This window comes from Ochotona curzoniae, unplaced genomic scaffold (genome assembly GCF_017591425.1).
Source record: "Ochotona curzoniae isolate NIBS_2020 unplaced genomic scaffold, NIBS_Ocur_1.0 scaffold_1852, whole genome shotgun sequence".
NCBI lineage: Eukaryota > Metazoa > Chordata > Mammalia > Lagomorpha > Ochotonidae > Ochotona > Ochotona curzoniae.
Window position 1 is genome coordinate 32,471,013 of NW_024467087.1, and position 19,383 is coordinate 32,490,395.

At 39.6% G+C, this 19,383-nt stretch overlaps 1 protein-coding gene across 3 annotated transcripts in view; it reads left to right on the forward strand.

Annotated features, from left to right (window-relative positions):
- MORC4 (MORC family CW-type zinc finger 4) overlaps positions 1–19,383 on the forward strand; it is a 60,593-nt gene that overhangs the window by 24,208 nt on the left and 17,002 nt on the right. For 2 of the 3 annotated variants that reach the window (XM_040999929.1, XM_040999931.1), the window contains exons 10-13: positions 8,068–8,166; positions 15,556–15,684; positions 17,617–17,685; positions 18,070–18,118. In XM_040999929.1, the coding sequence (XP_040855863.1) occupies positions 8,068–8,166; positions 15,556–15,684; positions 17,617–17,685; positions 18,070–18,118 (346 nt within the window). Of the gene's footprint in view, positions 1–8,067; positions 8,167–15,555; positions 15,685–17,616; positions 17,705–18,069; positions 18,119–19,383 lie in introns of all 3 variants that reach the window. The other variant, XM_040999930.1, reaches the window with a different exon arrangement.

Genomic DNA, 19,383 nt, shown 5'->3' on the forward strand with positions numbered 1-19,383 from the left:
TTTATTAAAAACACCTTCTCTTACATACAGTATTTTAAGAATTAATTTAAATAAGTTTTGTCCCAATTCTGGTATTGTTGTCTTTTTCTCCTTTATTTTTTGTAAAATGAAAAAGTGTTTAGATAAATGCAGGGATTTAAGAGAGGCTGTCTACTATCACAAACTCAACCTAAGAGTAGTGTAGACAACAGAACTGGACAAAGCGATGGCTGTATTTTTGGAATGTCTACAAGTACCATATTTCAGTTTTTTACCTATCAGAGATCAAACTTTAAATTTTTTTTTAGAGTGAGCTTTAGCTTGAGAATTTCAAACAACACATACTAGCTGAGCATTCCAGTGGTATATAACCTAGTAGCTAGGCTTTGTGGCATGTTCCCGAGAAATTAAAGTCATGACTTGGTATTTAAAGAACCTGTCATCTGTTTGTAGTAGCAGATTGCCATATATATCAAACAATTCAGAGCAACAAAATAGTGTTTAATCAATAAAATCTAAGTGCTGTGGTATAAGAAGAATGTCATGGTAGAATAAAGAGGATTTTTTAAAAGATTTATTTTTATTGGAAAATCATACAGAGAGGAAGAGAGACAGAGAAGAAGATCTTCTGTCTGCTGATTCACTCCCCAAGTGGTTGCAAACGCCAGAGCTGAGCTGATCTGAAGCCAGGAGCCAGGAACTTCTTCCAGGTCTTCCAGTGGGTGCAGCGACCTAAGGTTTTGTGCTGTCTTTGATTGCTTTCCCAGGCCACAAACAGGGAGCTGGATAGGAAGTGGGGCTGCCAGGATTAGAGCCAGTGCCGTTATGAGGTCCCAGGGTGTGCAAGGTGAGGACTTTAGCCACTAGGCTACCGTGCCAGGCTCCAGGAGGAGATATTTTAAGTGGAAAGTGTAACACCCAAGTATTCAGGTTAAGTCTCTGCCTGCAGCACTGGCATCACATGTGGGCATCAGTTACGGTTCTGGTTGCTCCACTTTGGATCAAACTCCCTGCTAATATACTTGGCAAAGCAGTGGAGGAGGGCCTGGGTCCTTGGGCCTCTGCACTCATCTGAGAGACCTGGAAGGAGCACCTGGCTTCTGGCTTCACAATGACCTAACTCCGGACGTTGTAGCTACTTGCGGAGTGAACCAACAGATGAAATATCTGTGTCTGTGTGCATGCATGTGTGTTACTGTGCTTTTCCAATAAATACGTCTTTTAAAAAGTATAACTTGGGGCCCGGCGTGGTAGCCTAGCAGCTAAAGTCCTCACCTGGCATGTGCCAGGATCCCATATGGGTGCCAGTTCTAATCCTGGTGGCTCTGCTTCCCATCCAGCTGCCTGCTTATAGCCTGTGAAAGCAGTCGAGAATGGCCCAAAGCCTTGGGACTCTCTCTGTACTCACGAGGGAGGCCCAGAGGAGGCTCATGGCTCCTGGCTTTGGATTAGCCCAGCTGCAGCCATGTCAGCCACTTAGGGAGTGAATCATTGGATGAAAGATCTTCCACTCTATCTCTCCTTCTCTGTATATCTGATTTTCCAATAGAAATAAATAAATATTTTGTTTGAAAGAGTAACATGAATTGCCCATTAAAGGATACAGGATTTTGAAAAGACAGGAAAATGGAATCCTGGATGGAATATTCAGATGAGATAAGGTAACAACAAAAACTCAGAATTCAGAACTGTAAGATTATGGTGGGCCCAGCACCATGGGCTAGCAGCTTAAGTCCTTGCCTTGAACGCGTCAGGATCCCATATGGGCACCGGTTCTAGTCCCAGCAGCTCCACTTCCCATCCAGCTCCCTGCTTGTGGCCTGGGAAAGCAGTCGAGGATGGCCCAAAGCCTTGGGACCCTCGCCCACATGGGAGACCCGGAAGAAGTTCCTGGATCCTGGCTTCGGATTGGCACAGCACCAGCCATTGCAGTCACTTGGGGAGTGAATCATCAGACGGAAAATCTTTGTCTGTCTCTCCTCCTCTATGTATATCCGCCTTTCCAATAAAAATAAAATAAGTCTTTAAAAAACAAAGAATATGGTGATAAATGTGGATAAAGGGTTGTTAAGTGTAGTGAAGGGGTATTAGGGTAATATCCTAGAGCAGGAGTTTGCATTTTTTTCCCCTCAAGTGTCAGGGAATAATTATTTCAGGCTTTGTGGGCACTGTGTACCCTGTCATAACTACTCAATGCAGCTGTAAGAGGGCGGCAGATGTAGACAGTAAGTAAAGAAATGAACATGGCTGCATCCAATATGGTTTTGTTTACAAAAACAGGCAGCAGGGTGGCTCCTGTCATGAAATCGCCAGTCTTGAACTACGTTGAGCTAAACATAATGAATTCACAGTGATGCTCAACTTCTGCCTATAAACAATAGAAACGATCTTCTATTGAACAGTTTACCACATCAGGCTAGGCTTAACACAATACTAATTTGCTATCTTAGGATGCTGTAGAATTTCAGTGTGGCTCTCATTGGTATAAAGTCAGAGTGTAGGCAGACTGCATGCTTTCCTAGTGGCCCCAGAGGAGAATCCATTTCTTGCCTTCTTGGTGCATGGCTGTCTTCCTCCAACTTCAAGGTCTGAAATTATGAGTTGAGTCCCTCCCATATTTCTGTCATGAAATTTCTTTCTCTGATTCTTTTAAAAAAATATTTTATTTGGCTTAAAAGACAAAGAGAGATCTTCCTGTTGGTTCACTCTCCAAATGATGGCAATGACCAAATCTGGGCCAGGTTGAAGCCAGAAACCAGGAATTCCAAGTGGTCTCCCTTAGGGTGACAGAGGCCTAATCCCTTGGGGCCATTCCTCTGCTGCTTTCCCAGGTATGTTAATAGGAAGCCAAACTGGAGCTACCAGGACTCAAACTGGTACTAAAGGGATGCACAGTTACCTGCAAGCAGCTTAACCAACTGAGCCACAACCCTAGCCACCTCCTCCTCTGATACTAGTGTTTTGCATCATTCTTCCCACTTTAAGTACTCTTGTGGTTCTATTCAATAATTTAATATAATCTTCCTCTCTTAAGGTCAGCTGATAATCCAATGTATTCATAGGTTTTGGGAATTAGAACATAGACTTTTATAGGGTCATTATTTTGTCTTCCCCAATCTATCTTCTTGTCCCCTAAGACTCACATCTCATATGTAAAATTTGTTAACCTCTAATATCCCTGAAAGTCTCAACTTATTATAACATCAATTCCAAGTTTAATATTTTATCTAAACATCATTGCCTGAAAAGTCCCAAATTTTTTTGTTGAAATCACATAGAGATTATGCACTGTGTATGGTGCATGCTAGGGTAAAATTCTCTGTGGGCATAAACCATTTTAATGCCTTTTTCCTCCATCCCTCCCTCCCTTCTTTCTTTACTTCCTTCCTTCCTTCCTTCCTTCCTTCTTTCTTTTCTTTATTCATTCATTCTTTTTGTACCGTGTACCTAAAATACAACGATGGAATAAGCAAAGGCTCAGGTAGGGGACCAAATGGAAGGAGAAAGCTCCAAGCAGTTTCTGAACCTAGCCAGAATTAGATTTCAAGGCCTGGGAGTAATTTTCTATTACTTGCAACTCCACCCTCTAGTTTGCCCTCTGAGCATATGGCTCCACCATGAAAGTCATCCTTTGTTGTTCATGAAGGATAACACGTGTTTGCATCTGAGTGTTTTCATCAGCCTACTTCCTTTCTGCAGAATTTTGAGGGTCCAGCAGGCTTATTTTTATTTTGTAGTCTGTCCATCACTTTGAGTTCAAGCTAAAAGATTTTTTTGTTATTCTTGTTGTCGCTTCTTGAGAAGCTTGTACGTCTTCCATATATGTTCTAGATATTCACTCTGTTCAGCAAAAGCCTCTTGATTCCTAGATAGTCCTATTTATATTCTTGGCTTCAGCTGAGGTGACTGAGATGGCTAAGTCACATGCTTAATCTTTGGAGAGAACCTTTTGGGGTGACTTCCTACTCTGACTTTTTGATCTTTATGAGCTATTGGTTTAGACAACCTCACCCTTCTCTTTGAAGCATGTTTTTTTCCTAGCAGTTAATCTTTGAATTTTAGCATCTGTGGCATTTGGGTGGGTGGTGAATTTTCCTCATCAAGTCCCTGGTTCCTTTTAGTTTGACGATTCTTTCAATTTATCTCTTCGCTTTTAACTTTTGCAACAGTGGCAGGAAGAAACCAGGGCATGCTATCAATGATTTGTCCAGTTATCTCCTTAGCAAAATGTCCAGTTTCATTATGTATACGTGTGCTTTCCACATACCTATAGGACAGTCTTATTAAGCCTTCTGCCATTATGTAAAAGATGTTGCCTTACCTTATGTTCTGCGCTATGTTCCTCATTTCTTTATGAGCCTTCATTAGAAATGTGTTGATTTGGATTTTCTGAAACACAGTGTGTGCTTTCTTTACCATTCTTCTAAACCCTCACTAGGGAATTGTTCAACACCCATATTTCTGCTGTGTATTCAAGGCAATCTAGTCTTTGTTCATAGTGCTTCTCAAAATGCTTCCAACGTCTGCAAATGCCCAATCCCCAAACCTCTTACATTTTTAGATATTAGTTAGCAATAGCATCCCACTTCCAGGTACCCAAATCCATCACATTCCTATTAGTTGTATCATGTGCTTGTGAATCTGACTTCAGTCAATCTATATTTAAAGAAATAGTCACTAGAAAAATTTCTGTCGTTTTGCATTTGTTTTCTAATACTCCTTGTATCTTTTTGGTCCCTCATTTTCTTTTTACATACATACGCACATATATGTGTATATACATATATATACATATAAACACACATGTAAGATTTACTCATTTTTATTTGAGTAGCAGATTTACAGACAGATTTTGCATTCATTGCTTCACTCCCCAAATGGCCCCAATGGCTGGAACTGAGTCAATCCAAAGCCAGAAGCCAGGGATTTCTTCCTGGTTTCCCAAATAGTTATAGGGGCCCAAAAACCTGAGCCATCTTCCACTGCTTTCCCTGACCATAAGCAGGGAGTTGCATTAGAAGTAGAGCAGCCAGGACTAAAACTGGCCCCCATATAGAAGGAGTGCTGGCACTGCAGGCAGCAGATTGAATGTTAAGCCACTGCATTGATTTGGTCTGTACTTTTTCTAAACTGTTGTCTTTTTGGTTTAGTTGATTTGCTTTTGGTATCAAAATGTTTAAACTGTTTTCTAATTTCCTTTTGCATATGTTCTGGAACTGTTTTTGTGGTTATCATGAGGATTACATACACTTAAATTATGATAGTAATTTAAATTTATATCAGCTTAACTTGAATTGCATACGAAAAAATTCTGCTAAGCTTGGTCACTGCCCACTCACTGATATCACAAAACGTGATCATTATATGCTGTATGCCAAACCTTCAGTGCATTAGTCTCTTAAATTATACAGAAAACAAAATATGTACTTACAAATCAAAGTTACAGTAATACTGTCTGCTAGACTTATATTTCTTGTGTCTTGATGTGACTGTCCATGAGTTCTTTCTGCCTAGGATCAATTGGGTATCTTAGGTTATTTTTTTATTCTTGTTCTTCAACATATTTGGCAAATTTTCAGCCATTATTCTTTTCAGATTTTCTTGCTGCCTGCTGTAGGACTAGGTATGGGAGGTGGGTAGCTGTTATTTTGCCCAAGAAAAAAATAACCAAAATTCACCTTGATTTGCCACCCTCAAGCCTTACCCTGGAACCCATCAGCCTTGAATAGATTCCAGCATTCTGATTTGGTTATATTGTATTTGACTGTTGCAGTAGTTGTTTAGGCAAAGAAACAGATTTTGTATGCTTCCTGCTTTGCCATCTTCCCAGAAGACTATCTAATCTAAAAAGACAGTTTTAAGTAGATTTTGTTAAGAGGAGACAGGAGTAGTTCTTGATCTGTTTCTGGATAAAAGAATATAACATACAGGTTGGAATATTGGCAGTTTGAAGGAACAGAAGGGAACTTATGTGGATATGTTAACCTTGTCCAGATAGTGAGAATAGAATTTAATGTGAATAATATAGAGGTGAGCGAGAATTCATCTTCAGAGTAGTGAAGCTCTGCAAAATGCTTGTGGAATGATCTGGAGGTTCAAGAAATTGAAAACAGTTTAAAAGATTGATTTATGGGGCTGGAGCTGTAATTAGCTGGGTAATCCACCTATAGGTGCCAGCATCCGATTTGGGCACTGGTTCACATTCCAGCTGCTTCAGTTTCCATCCTGCCACCTGCTTCTGTCCTGGGAAAAAACAGGAACATGGGCCAAAGCCTTGGGAGCCTGTACCCATGTGGGAGACCTGTAAGAGAGACTCGTAGCCCCTGACTTCAGATCAGCTTAACTCTAGCCGTTGAGGCCACTTGGGGAGTGAACCAGTGATGGAAGATTCTCTCTCTCCCTCTGCTCCCTCTCTACCTTTCAAATAAAATGAAAAAGAAACCAATAAATTTGTTTATTTATATTTAAAAGGCAGATTTACAGAGAGAATAAACAGATAGGGAGAGAGACCTTCCATCTGCTAGTTCATTCCCAAGACCGCTACAGTGGCTGGAACTGAGCTGATCTGAAGTCATGATCCTGGAGAGTTGTCAAGGTGCAGGGGCCTGAGGCCTTGTGCCACTACTTTCCCAGGACAGAAGTGGAGCAATCAGGACATGAATCAGCACCCATATAAATCCTGGCACTTACAGGTAGAGGCTTGGCATGCTATGCCGTGGTGCTGGCCCCCAAAACATTTTAAATTCCAACTTTAAATATTCTGGGTTGTGGAATTCAATAGGAGTCAGTAATTAGAACGTTAGGCATTGTTAAAGTAAAATTCAGGTTTTGGCTTTCACAAATTACATATGTGTTGATTCTGTATATACTATTGTATATTTGGAAAGAAATATAAAAAGTAATAGCAAAATAATAGTTGTGTAGTAGAATGTTGAAAGGGGCTTGTTTCCCATAGGTACAGTAACTTCTGGCAGTGGCAGTTGCGGATAAGGGAACTATATAAACATATTCAAGTTAACATGTGGTGAATTTATAGAATATAGGGTACACTATTTAATCCTCGGACTTTCCACTTGTTCTTGAATTCTTTACCTGTAATCTTCTGACAGTCATATAACTTTGTATCACCATATAAGTTATTTGGCTTTGTCCTAACTTTGTTATGTGGTTCTCTGTTAACAATCTGTGACGTTAGCTTACCCCTTCCCTCTGATTTTCTATAAGCCCCCAAAGTTTGTAGAGCTTTTTTATTTTGCACAGTCATGGAGATAGGAGAAACAAAGATCTTCCATCTTTTGATTCACTCGCCAATGGTCTAGGCTGGGACAGCTCCAAAGCCAGGAGCCCAAAACTACATCCTGGTTTCCCACATGGATTTTGGGGGTTCAAGTACTTGGGTCATCTCCCACTGCTTTCACAGGTGCATTACTAAAGATCTGTGTTGGAAGTGGAGGAGCAGAGACTTGAGCTGATGCTTATAGGAGATGCAGACATCACACAGTGCAGCTTAGCCCACTGTGGCACAATGCCGAGCACTAGAACTCTACTTTTTAGCACTTATGACCATTATGCCTCTTCAAGCAAAGTGATAATTCAACATTGTGACTTTCTCATTTTGCTATGTAGTTTGCATGGGATTCCCATCTTATTTTTAAAAATTGTTTTATGACACCATTTAATAGGCATTGGGGTCTCCCTTGTCCTTCCTTAAGTTCCCTCCTCTCCCTGCTGTTCTCCCTTCTCACAATGGGTGTCTTTCATGAATTTTCACAAGTCCATCATGCTGCCACTGAGGTGTCTCCCAACAATGTTTTGATTATTAGCTGTATTGCTGTGAGTCCATCCTTGTACTGCATGCATGCTTTGAACGTATTAATTTCTGCTACACTTCCACTATGCATCACCTTGAGTACAGTCCATCATGGGGAGAAAAAAAAACAAAAAAATTTTAAAGGTATATGTGTTTAAAGTGATTATGGATATGCTGAATTTTTGGTTTATGCAAAATTGGGGGACTGTCAGAAGTTGAAAAAGTGTTTCACAGGTGTTGATTTTTGATATTACTTCATTACCTTTAATTTCTTTCAGATTGACAATAAATGCGCTTGCCCAGAAGCTCAATGCTTATTGGAAGGAAAAGACATCTCAAGAGAATTTTGAGACCTCATACCTAGCTAGATCAATACCGTGAGTAACAAATTATAGAATATAAATATATTAATGGTAATGCCCATAGAGCAAATAAAAGGAACAAGGGTAAGACAGGTTTTTTGTTTGTTTTTTGTTTTGTTTTGTTTTTGCATCTGAAAGTTTAATTAGCTTGCATCAGTTTCTAAAGCTCTTCATTCTGGTTTAACACTCATGTGGTTTGGATGATATTAACAGCTTTATCATGATCAGTTTATAACAGGCAATGTATTGTGGACGACAAAGGCTATTTAAATTAGATACTTATGTTTTTAAAATCTCGATCTCTTTTGATGGTTAGAAAAGCTTAGATAAGTAAGTTGCTTCACCTGATTTATGGCATATTGGTGATATATCATTTCAACGTAGTGCCTGATATGTATAATAAGAGTTTGGTTGTGTCAGCAAACTTCCCTTGTCTTCACTGTTACTGAATATTGCTGGTGCTAAACCAACATATGAAAGTAGAAATAGAAAACGTAGTGTATTAGAAAATGGGTAGAATGCAGTAAGTCAGACAGGGAATTATAGAACCAGCTGAAAGGACTCAGTTAGTTAGGAAAGAAACCTAATATAGATTATAGAATGCATGGCACATTAATGAGGCTACTTAAAAGAGTTTATTTATCAAAATAGTTTTTTGAAAATACATTTTAAAATGTGAAAGGGTGAGAGGGAGGAAAGGAGAAAGTTATATATGTGTATGTGTTTGTGTGTGTGTGTGTGTGTGTATGTATGGAGAGAGAGATATCTTCCATTTGCTAGTTCACTTTCCAAATCCAAAATACCTGGTGCTGTGTCAGTCTGGAACCAGGGGCCCAGAATTCTACCATGGTCTCCCATGTGGGTGGAAGGGACTCAAGCACTTGGGCCATCCTCCACTACCTTCCCCAGATGTATCAGTGGGGAACTGGATCAGAATCAGAGGAGCTAGCACTCATATAGGATAGTGGTCTTGCGGGGGTAGCTTAGCTCACTTCACCACAACATTGACCCTGAAAATAAGTTTTATTTTGAGATGAATACAGAGTTTTGTTATAATGTGCAACTGCCATGAATTTTTAAAGACTTGTCATAGAGTCATACCATGATCAAAGGAAAGGTATCAGAGTTAAATGTTTGTTTAGGGATAGGAATTTTTGTTTGGTTTTTTTTTTCTTGAAAATTATCAGACAGGAACAGATATTATGATGCAGCATGTTAAGCCGTAACTTGAGATGCCTGTCTCCTATATTTGAGTGACTGGCTCATCCATGGCTGTTAGAGGCATTTGCGGAGTGAACTAGCAGATGAAGGCTTTTTCCATATATAGCGCCCCCCTCTGTCTCCCTTTTGTTGTGCTCTGCCTTTCAAATAAACATTGGCGGACAACTGGGTACTTTAAAATTTCCATTGAAATGCAGTGTGACTTCTGTATATGTATGTCACCATCGTCTTACTCTACAGATATCGGCTTATGTCATGCTTCCTGGTTTTCAAAGAAGTACTGTAGGAGCTAAGATGCCACTTTGTGGCCTTTAAAATTTGCAAAGGTTAATGCAGCGCAACAGATGGTAGTTATACTGCTGGAAAGAGCATGTGCTGGAGGCAAAATTGTAATGGTTTTATTTGTAGACTACTTACATGCTAGGATTCATTCTGACTTCTTCACATGTCATAGTTGATTTAGCCATCACAATAGCCCTGTGAGATAGATAATATGATTTGTTTACCGATGTAAAGAAGCTGATTTATTGAGAGTTTATGTAACTTGCCCAAGGTCAGACAAATGGAAAAAGTGGTAAAGCCAAGTTTCGTGTAGAGGCAGCTAGGCCCACAACCAGAATTTCTTAACTGCTTCACTGTTCTGGATGGATGCAGGGAGGATAAAATATGCCTGTTTATTCCAAGCATGACGTGAAAATCTTCCTTCTTTGTGAGTTGGGGGATCTAGCATGGTCTGCCTGGACCCTGAAGCGGAGAGTTACTGCCTGTGAGTGAGAATCCTGTGTGCACATGTGTGTAGAACCAAGGCTTGTGGGACTTCTCTTCCCTATCACTACTGCTGAAACTGTATTTTGCCGAGTTAGCCTCTTGAGTAAACAGCGGCTGTATGGAAATGGACAGCAGAGGTCAGTACTGAGCTGAAGAGCTCAGAGGTTGCCAGACTGTAGCAGCCTGAGCAGAAGTGTGTATCAGCGTCCTTTGTTGAAACAGAATTTTACAAATTAAAAAGAGAGAGAGAGAGAGAGAGACAGAGTAGAGTCTTACTAATTGTGGTTTTGTTTTTGGATTATGCATTAGTATTTTTAGATTTTATGGGGTATACCATAATGATTCAGCAGATGAAATTAACGTTTCCATTTCCAATTCATTTCTTTATGTTGGGAGCTTTGAGGTTCCTCTGTTACTTCTTCATAAAATATGGTTGTCACATTGTGCTGCTGTACTCTACAATGTATTCTTGCTGTTTAAATGTGCTTTAGTACCTGGTCATGCTCCATCCCACACTTCCCCATTTCTAGTAATCACTACTATACATTCAGATTAATCTTTTTAAAATTTCCACATTTGAGAGAAAATATATGCTATCTGTCTTTCTATGTCTAGTTTGTATTACTTAAGGTATATTCCAAATATGCCCATTTTACTGCACATGAAAGGATCTCACATGCACTGGTGCTTGCTGCAGCCCAGTCTGGCATAGCCTGTCTCACCTTGGCATTTGCCAGGGGCTGCTGTGTGCATATTGTTTTGTTTCGAATTTTTGCATTTATGTTCGTCAGGGATGTCAATTTGTATTTCTGTTTCTCTGTTGTGTCTCTATTTAGCTTTGATATTAATGTGATGTTGGACTGGTAGAAGGGGTTTGGGAGGATTGCCTCCCTGTCCATTGATTTAAATAAAGAATTGTAATCAGTTCTTCTTGGAATATTTCATAGAATTCACCAGTTAAACCATCTGACTCTGGGCTTTTCTTTGTTGGGAAGGATATAATTATTGATTCAATCCCCAGCCTGTTTATAGGTCTGTTTAGATTTTCTATTACCTCATGATTCAGTTTTGGTATGATTTGTGGCCAGGAATCCATCCATTTCTTGTAGGTCTTCTGATTTATTGGCATATAGTTGCTTATAATAGTTCCTGATTATCCTGTGTATGTCTGAGATTCATTATGTATTCTTTTTTGTCTCTGATTTTATGGATTTGTGTTCTCTCTCTCTCTCTCTCTCTCTCTCTCTCTCTCTTTTGGTTAATTGAACTACAAACATATCTATTTTGTGTATTTCTTGAAAGAACCAGAGAAGGATTCATGGGTGTTATTTGTTGTTCTTTTGATCTCTGATTTATTTCCTCAATTAATTTGATTATTTCTCTTTTTTCTGCTCCTTTTGGATGGTTGTGCTGTTGTTTCTCTAGCTCCCTCAGATGTATGATTAGCCCATTTGCTTGGTGCTTTTCTAATTTCTTAACATAGATGTTGATTGAAATGAACATTCCTCTTAACACTGCTTTGATTCAGTCCTGTAAGTTTTGGTACGTTGTGTGGATGCCTTAATTCATTTCAAGCAGTTTTTTTTTTCTTTTTTATTTCTTCTATAAGCCATTCATTTAAGATTTATTTTATTTTTATTGCAAAGTCAGATATACAGAGAGGAGGAGGAGAGACAGAGAGGAAGATCTTCAGTCTGACGATTCACTCCCCAAGTGACTGCAATGGACGGTGCTGAGCAGATCCAAAGCCAGGAACCCGGACCTTTTTCCAGGTCCCCAACACGTTTGCAGAGTCCCAAGGTTTTAGGCTGTCCTCGACTGCTTTCCCAGGCCACAAGCAGGGAGCTGAATGAGAAGTGGAGGTGCTGGGACTAGAACCGGCGCCCATATGGGATCCTGGCACGTTCAAGGCGAGGCTTTAGCCACCAAGCCACCACGTCGGGCCCAATATAACCCACTCATATAGCAACATATTATTCAGTCTCCAAATATTTGCATATCTTCTGAGGTGTTTTGACTTGTTGGTCTCCAGTTTTAGTCCACAATGGTCTGAGAAGATGCATGGGATGATTTTACTTTTTGTGTGTTTTTGTTTTTATTTTATTTATTTATTTTTAATTCACTGAGGCTAGTTTTGTGGCCTATGTTGTGATAAATCCTGGAGAAGGTTCCATATACTGATAATAAGAAGGTATGTTCAGGGCCTGGTGTGGTAGCCTAGTCTCTCCTCTTCTCTATATCTGACTTACAATAAAAGAAATCTTTTTTTTTTAAAAAAAAAGTATGTTCACTATCTGTAGGGTGAAAAGGTCTATAGACATTAATTAGGTTCAAATTAGGTTCTGTTATCTAGGTGAGGTGGTTTTCTTGCTGAGTTTCTGTCTCATCAATCTATCCATTGAGGTTAATGGTGTTAAAGTTCCCCATTATTATTGTATTAGTCTGTATCTATCTGCCTTAGGTCTGTCAACAATTGCTTCATGTAGATAGATGCCATGGTACTTGGTGTATATACATATACCATTGTTATTTATTTTTCCTGGTTGGATCCCTTTATTATTATATGGTGGCCTTCATCCGTGTCTTTTAATCTTTTTTCTTATGTTGAAGTCTATATCATCTGATATTAGAATACCTATGCCAGCTCATTTTCCCATTCCTTAGCGTGAAATATCCTTTTCCATCCTTTAAGTTTCCTTGTCTATTTGTTGGTGAGATGTGTCTGTTATGGCAACAGATAGATGGGCCCTGTTTTTTGATCCAATCTGTTAGTCTTTGTCTTTTGATTGATGAATTTAAACCATTTGTGATAAGGGTTAATATCAGTGGAAAGATTTGTTCCTGTCAATTTAACATTGATTTCTTATTGTTTGGTTTAGGTTTCTTTTGTGTTCTTTATCAAGAAGTTCTCCTCCTTTGCCATTGTAGGGTGTAGCTGGCTTTTGTCTTTAACACATTTTTAAATATTTTGTAGGGCTGGTTTGGTAGTGGCAAAGTCTTTTAGTTTCTGTTTTCTATGGAAGTATTTTATTTCATTTTGAAAAACAAGTGAAATTTTGCTATATATGTAATTCTGGGCTGACAGCTATTTTGTTTCAGAGTTCAGAATATGTCACTCCATATTCTTTGGGCCTGAAGAGTCTGCTCTGAGAAGTCAGCAGTGAATCTGATTGATGTTCCCCTACCAGTTATCTGATCCTTCTTGCATGTCTGTTTCAGTATTGTTTCTGTATGTTCAGCTGAAGGCAGTTTGATGATGTCTTAAGGCAAGGATTGCTTCTGAGCAAGTCTGACTTTCTCTGCCCTTCCTGTAGTTGGTTTCCCTGTTCTTTTTTATTGTGGGAGAAGTTCTCTGTAACTAATTCATTGAATATTTCTTGTATTTCTGCTTTTCTTTCCACGCCTTCAGGAGATCCTATCACCTTATATTTGATTTTCTGATGATGTCCTTTAATTCATGCATAGATTTCCTAGCTTTGTTCCGTTCCTTTTCAATATTTCTAATTATTTGAGCATTCTTGAGTAAGGTGCCTTCTAGTTAGGAAATTCTTCCCCATTGCTCATTAGGTTGGTGAGACTTTCTGTTTGACTTTAAGCTTGTATCTCCTTTGTGAATTATTCATCAAATTTTTGCCTTTCATTTTCATTGTTTCTGAAGGGCTTGATTAATTTTTTTAAATTTACTCAGTTTTTATTGTAAAGTCAGATATACAGAGAGGAGGAAAGACAGAGAGGAAGATCTTCCATCCACTGATTCACTTCCCAGGTAGCCGCAATGGCCAGAGCTGAGCCAATCCAAAGCCAGGAGTCCGAAGTCTTCCAGGTCTCCCATGCAGGTGCAGGGTCCCAAAGCTTAGGATCATCCTGGACTGCTTTCCCAGGCCACAAGCAGGGAGCTGTATGGGAGGCAGGACTGCTGGGAATAGAACTGGTTTCCATATGGGATCCTGGTAAGTATGAAATGAGGACTTCAGCCACTAGGCTACCACACCGGGCCCTGATCTCTCACTCTCTCTCTCTCTTTTTCTAATTCTTTGTCCTGGAGATCCTCTATGTCTTCATCCTGTCATTCTAAGATTGAGATTTCCTGATCAGTTTTGCCTCCCCTCACATGTTTTGCTCCTGTAGCATCTAGCTGTACAATCCCTCTTTGGGGGACTCCCATGTGAGTCTGCCTGCTCACTGTCCCTTGTGTTGTCAAATGTACAAGATTCCTGTTTACTGATTGGGTTGCCTTCCTGTGGTTCCCCTTTTCTTACCCTCCTCTCAGACTGTGGGCTGAAAATTCAGGCATTTTCAACAGGTTTTCCTTGTCCACACAGCTCATTGTCCCCATGCACACATGTAAAAGACCCAGAATAAACTCTTGGCTCTTAACTTCAGATTGGCCCATTTCTAACCATAGTGGCCATTTGGAGAGTGAACCAGTGGATGAAAGATCACTATCTTTGTCTCTCCTCTCTGTAACTCTGGCTCTCATATTTTTTAAAAAAAATTAAAAATAAAATGATAAAATTATTGACAAGACATGAGAGAATCAAACCACTCTATTGAAACACTTTATGTAAGAGCAGTATAAATGTAGCATATACAAGACATGCTCTAGAATAAATTACATAGTAATGAAACTGACCTGAGATGCCCTTTTGCCTTCTTACCCTGTCTTTCACACCTCCCTTCACAGTGTAACACATTTTCTCTAAGGTGTAGGTGACTGGGCTGTACTTCTGGTAGAAGGAAGATGACAGTAGGTATACATCTTAAGAGTTGAACTCTGGCAGAATTTTATCTTAATAATTTAAACCTAATGGTGATTTAAAGCCACTATTTCTAGCTGAGATATTTAATAAAATTTATATTGCTTTTTAAGATTAATGGGATTATCAACCTAATAACATTTTGATTAAATTAATGAAAAGGGGTTTATTTTTTTTTTGACAGGGCGCAAAAGAATAGGGAGTCTCTACAAATGGGTAGAGATGTTTGTCTAATAGTGTTTGTTATTCTCATAAACACATTTTAAACCTGTTATATTACTGGACAGAAGCAAGTGATGTGATTCTATAAACTACATGTCTTAAGAATACTATTACAATTTTTTTAAATTTAACAAATTTAGACCTTCGTTTTTCTTCTTGTTTACTTAGAACAAATTAATTCCAGTGTAAGTACTTTTTGACCTTCACAAATAATTATAGTCACTATGTTAATACCTGCTATTGTTATGCACATGTCTGATATAGTCCTATCATTATTTTACCTGTGGAGTTCAAAATATAGGCATTTTTGAACCTAGACTATAACATTTGTAACATTTCACACATAAAACTAGATCTAAGTAAAATAAACAAACCTTAAAAGACAAACCATTGAAATAAAATATATATCCTCTCATTTCTGTTTTCTTTTATCCAGGAAGATTCCTGACCAGACTTGGGTGCAGTGTGATGAATGCCTTAAATGGAGGAAGCTTCCTGGCAAGGTGGATCCATCTATACTACCTGCAAGATGGTTTTGTTACTATAATTCCCACCCAAAGTACAGGTGAGGGTCCAGGATTCAATATTGTACCTGAGATGATTCTGTATTTGCCTTTTTAGTCTAAAGCACTTTTTTTAAAAAAAATGATTTTTATTGGGAAGTCAGATATTCGGAGAAGTAGAGACAGAGAGGAAGATCTTCCATCTGCTGGTTCACTGCCCAAGTGACCACAATGGCCAGAGCTGAGCCGATCTGAAGCCAGGAGCTTCTGAGTCTCCCACTCATGTGCAGGATCCCATGACCTTGGGCCATCCTCAGCTGCTTTTCCAGGCCACAAGCAGGGAGCTGGATGGGAAGCGGGGTGACCAGGATTAGAACCAGCAGTCATATGGGATCCCCTAGCATGTGCAAGGCAAGGACTTTAGCCACTAGGATACTGCGCCAGGCCACTAAAACACTTTTTATCTCAAGTTTACAGTTTTCAGTTTGGTATTCAAGCCATATACTGATTGGCAGCACATCACTTGTCTAGCCTTATTGTTCATTATAACACTTTTTTAAAGATTTATTTATTTTTGTTGAAAGATTTACAGAGAGAAGCAAAGACAGATAGAAATAATCTCCATCCACTGGTTCACTCCCTAATTGGCCACAGTGGCGGGAGCTCAGCCAATTCAAAGTCAGGAGCAGAAACTTCTTCTGGGTCTTTTACATGGGTACAGGGTCCCAAGGCTTTGGGCCATTGTCCACTACTTTCCCAGGCCACATGTGGGGAGCTGGATGGGAGTACATCATGTGGGACACGGACCAGCAACCACAGGAGATGCCAGTGCCTCAAGGTGGAAGATTACTCTGTTTAACCACAATACTGGCCCCGGTTCATTCATTACACCTTAGTCTAAACTATAACTTTGTGTCTCATCCAGATCTGTGATTTCACTATTCCCCACACATGCCTCCTCCATGACTTTGACATTGTCTTGTTGCTTTCAGTTTCTTCCTGTATTTCATCTGCCTATCCAAATCGTATCCATCTGGAGAGTTTAAACTCTTTGCGTGAAATTTTCCCTGTTGAAAATAGTTTGTACTGATTTTATGCTGAATTCCTGTGGCATTAGATTGCTGACATTGGTTCATACACTGTTTTGTCTTCTTTTCATATGTGTATGGTTTGGTTCTTCAAGATATTGTAAACTCCACAAGAACAAGGGCTTTACATTCCAAGTTGAGCTGATCATTTTCTCCATATGCTTCCTCTATGGAATGAATGCTGTAGTGACTATTGTATGATCAATGTTACTGATTTGCATGTTTGATTTCCTAATATACTATGCTCCTTGAAGCATACAATCTCTAAATAGTGCCTGACATGTTTATTTAACAAATTTTTTACTTGACTATTGCATAGGTTCATAAAAACACATTGATTTCCTTTGAATCAGCCATAGGTTTCCTAAAGTCCTTTTTTTGTTGATAGAATAAAATACTGACAGAAAAGAAAAGGTAGTAAAACAAAGTACACCTTTTAGGAAGCCTGTCTGAAATATAGGGCATCTAGCAAATGCGTCTCGGTCTGTCGTGTCAGCATCTTCTCATAGTGTCCAGATGGACCTTCCTGTGAATGGTGGTGTGTGGTTAAAATGAGGCTAAGTGCCTAGAAATTTCATCTTTAACACCTTGTCTCCTCGTTGCATGTGGCATGAGAGGTTTCTAGGCCACTCCATTGCCTTGTAAAATGGGTATAACCTAACTTCCAATTATTAACTTCTGTTTGTTTGTAGGATAACTTTTGCACATAAGTGAAAATTTTCAGTATGCATTTCAGTGTTAACTGCTAAAATTCTGTTCCTCATGCTTTACACGTAGTGAGGTTTTGTAATATGGTTGAGATCTGAACTCTTACTTGTCAGAGGGTTGTCTTAGTGGTAAGGAACATAAAAGTTAAAGGTGAAACCAAAGCACATCCAAGTGATGATTGTTTTCTTTCTACTGCAGGAGGTGCTCTGTTCCAGAGGAACAAGAATTCATTGATGAAGAGCTGTGCTTGAGCAAAGCTAAGAAACAGTTGAGTATACATGAGGTGGTGTTTTTACATCATAGACTAGAGGAGCTTTACTCTCCCAAATGGGACAGAGGAGTTTTAAGAAGGAGAAATCTTTGCTTCGTAGTAATTCCTCTGCTCTGCTATTTCTTTATTTCTTTTAACCATCTCCTGAATGTCTTACTAATGCTTGTTGATTGTTTTATGTCTCCTCCCTTTCCCTCAGTGGAATAGCTGACATCTCTTTTTAGGAGCATAGTTTGGGAAGACACCTTTAGTTACTTCATGAGGTTCACATTAGTTCTAATTTGGAAGTAACAGTATAACTTGCTGCTGCAATTGGTGATCCAGTCCATATTGCTAAGTGTCATGAGGGAACTAAATACCACTTTTAATCTTTCTCTTAGAGATCAAACTGTTGAGAAGAAGATGCCTGTGGAAGATGAAGACCATCAGGTGAGATAGTCCACTTCATCCCTTTGCTCACACAAAATTTTTCCCAACAGAGAATCTAGGTTGGAAGAAGCAGCAGACTTAAAAGCTGAATAGCCTTGGAAAGCCTTGAAATAAACTGTTTCTTCTGGTGATCATTTTATTGGGTCTTAGGGTTGGTTTTGATCCATTGTTGTCAATGTTCAGATCATCCAAAACTGGAGAGTCACATCACCTGTCTCCCAGATTTGGATTCAGTACTGATTTGGTGCAATGTGAATGTCATATTCAGTGTCACGAATACTTTGGGTTATGTTCCATCATCATACAGGCTGCTCCTGTTGAGTGTCTGGTTTTCCTGTCTCTTCCAGGATTCGGGGTGATTCCTTCCTCCTTCTCTTGGGAAGAAGGGGTGGTTCTTTGTGCCCCCTCCCCAATCCCTGCTTTCAGGCTGGCTGGCTTTATAAAGACTATGCTGTTTTGAATTTTCAGGAGCACTGTCTCTCGGACATGGTTGCCCAGCTCCGGACGCTGAAGGGTGCAATAAGGTTGGCCGTCCTTTCAGGGACACTCCTTTCCTGACAGCCACCATAGCACCCATGTATCTTCCCCACCCAACCTTGCCTTTCTGCATGTTTTCCCTCTTGAACTCTTTCCCAGAAAGATCTACTAGTCGCATGTTAGATTCACCTTCCACCCACTCAATCAGGGTAGGGGAGACTGGTGAGGATAGAGGCAACTTAATATTATTTTTTTCTGATATCCTGCCAAGGCTCAAGCATATGAACAACTAGACTTCATATCCTGATGTCTTGGCTTTGGCTTTATAAGTCTCATTTAGGGTTTGGGAGATTTCCTAGGACTGTCCTGTCCTCATTCAGTTTACCCACTCCTTACATTTCTTCACCTTAATCATTCATACTATTTTCATAAGCTGGCTCTCCTAGAAGATGCATGTCTCTGTGTGTGTGCACTATGAGTATATGTTAGTCTCTCGCATGCAGTTCTCCAAAACCAACACAGACACTTGGTGCAATGCTCTTTTGCCTCCACTCCTACCCTCATCACAGATCTCAGGAGAAAGCCCAGCCTTGAATTGGGTCACAAGACAGAATCAGACGTGACTCGGGGCTTGGGTTTATGTTGTGGGGGGATAGCTCTAGGAACCAATAAGTGAGTTGAGGGAAGTTTGTTAGGTGTCCAGTTGATAAGGTTGATAACTGAATGTGCCTGGATTCAGTATCCTAGTGTTTATTACTGTGAGCTGCTTGTTTTCTATAGGAAAAGTT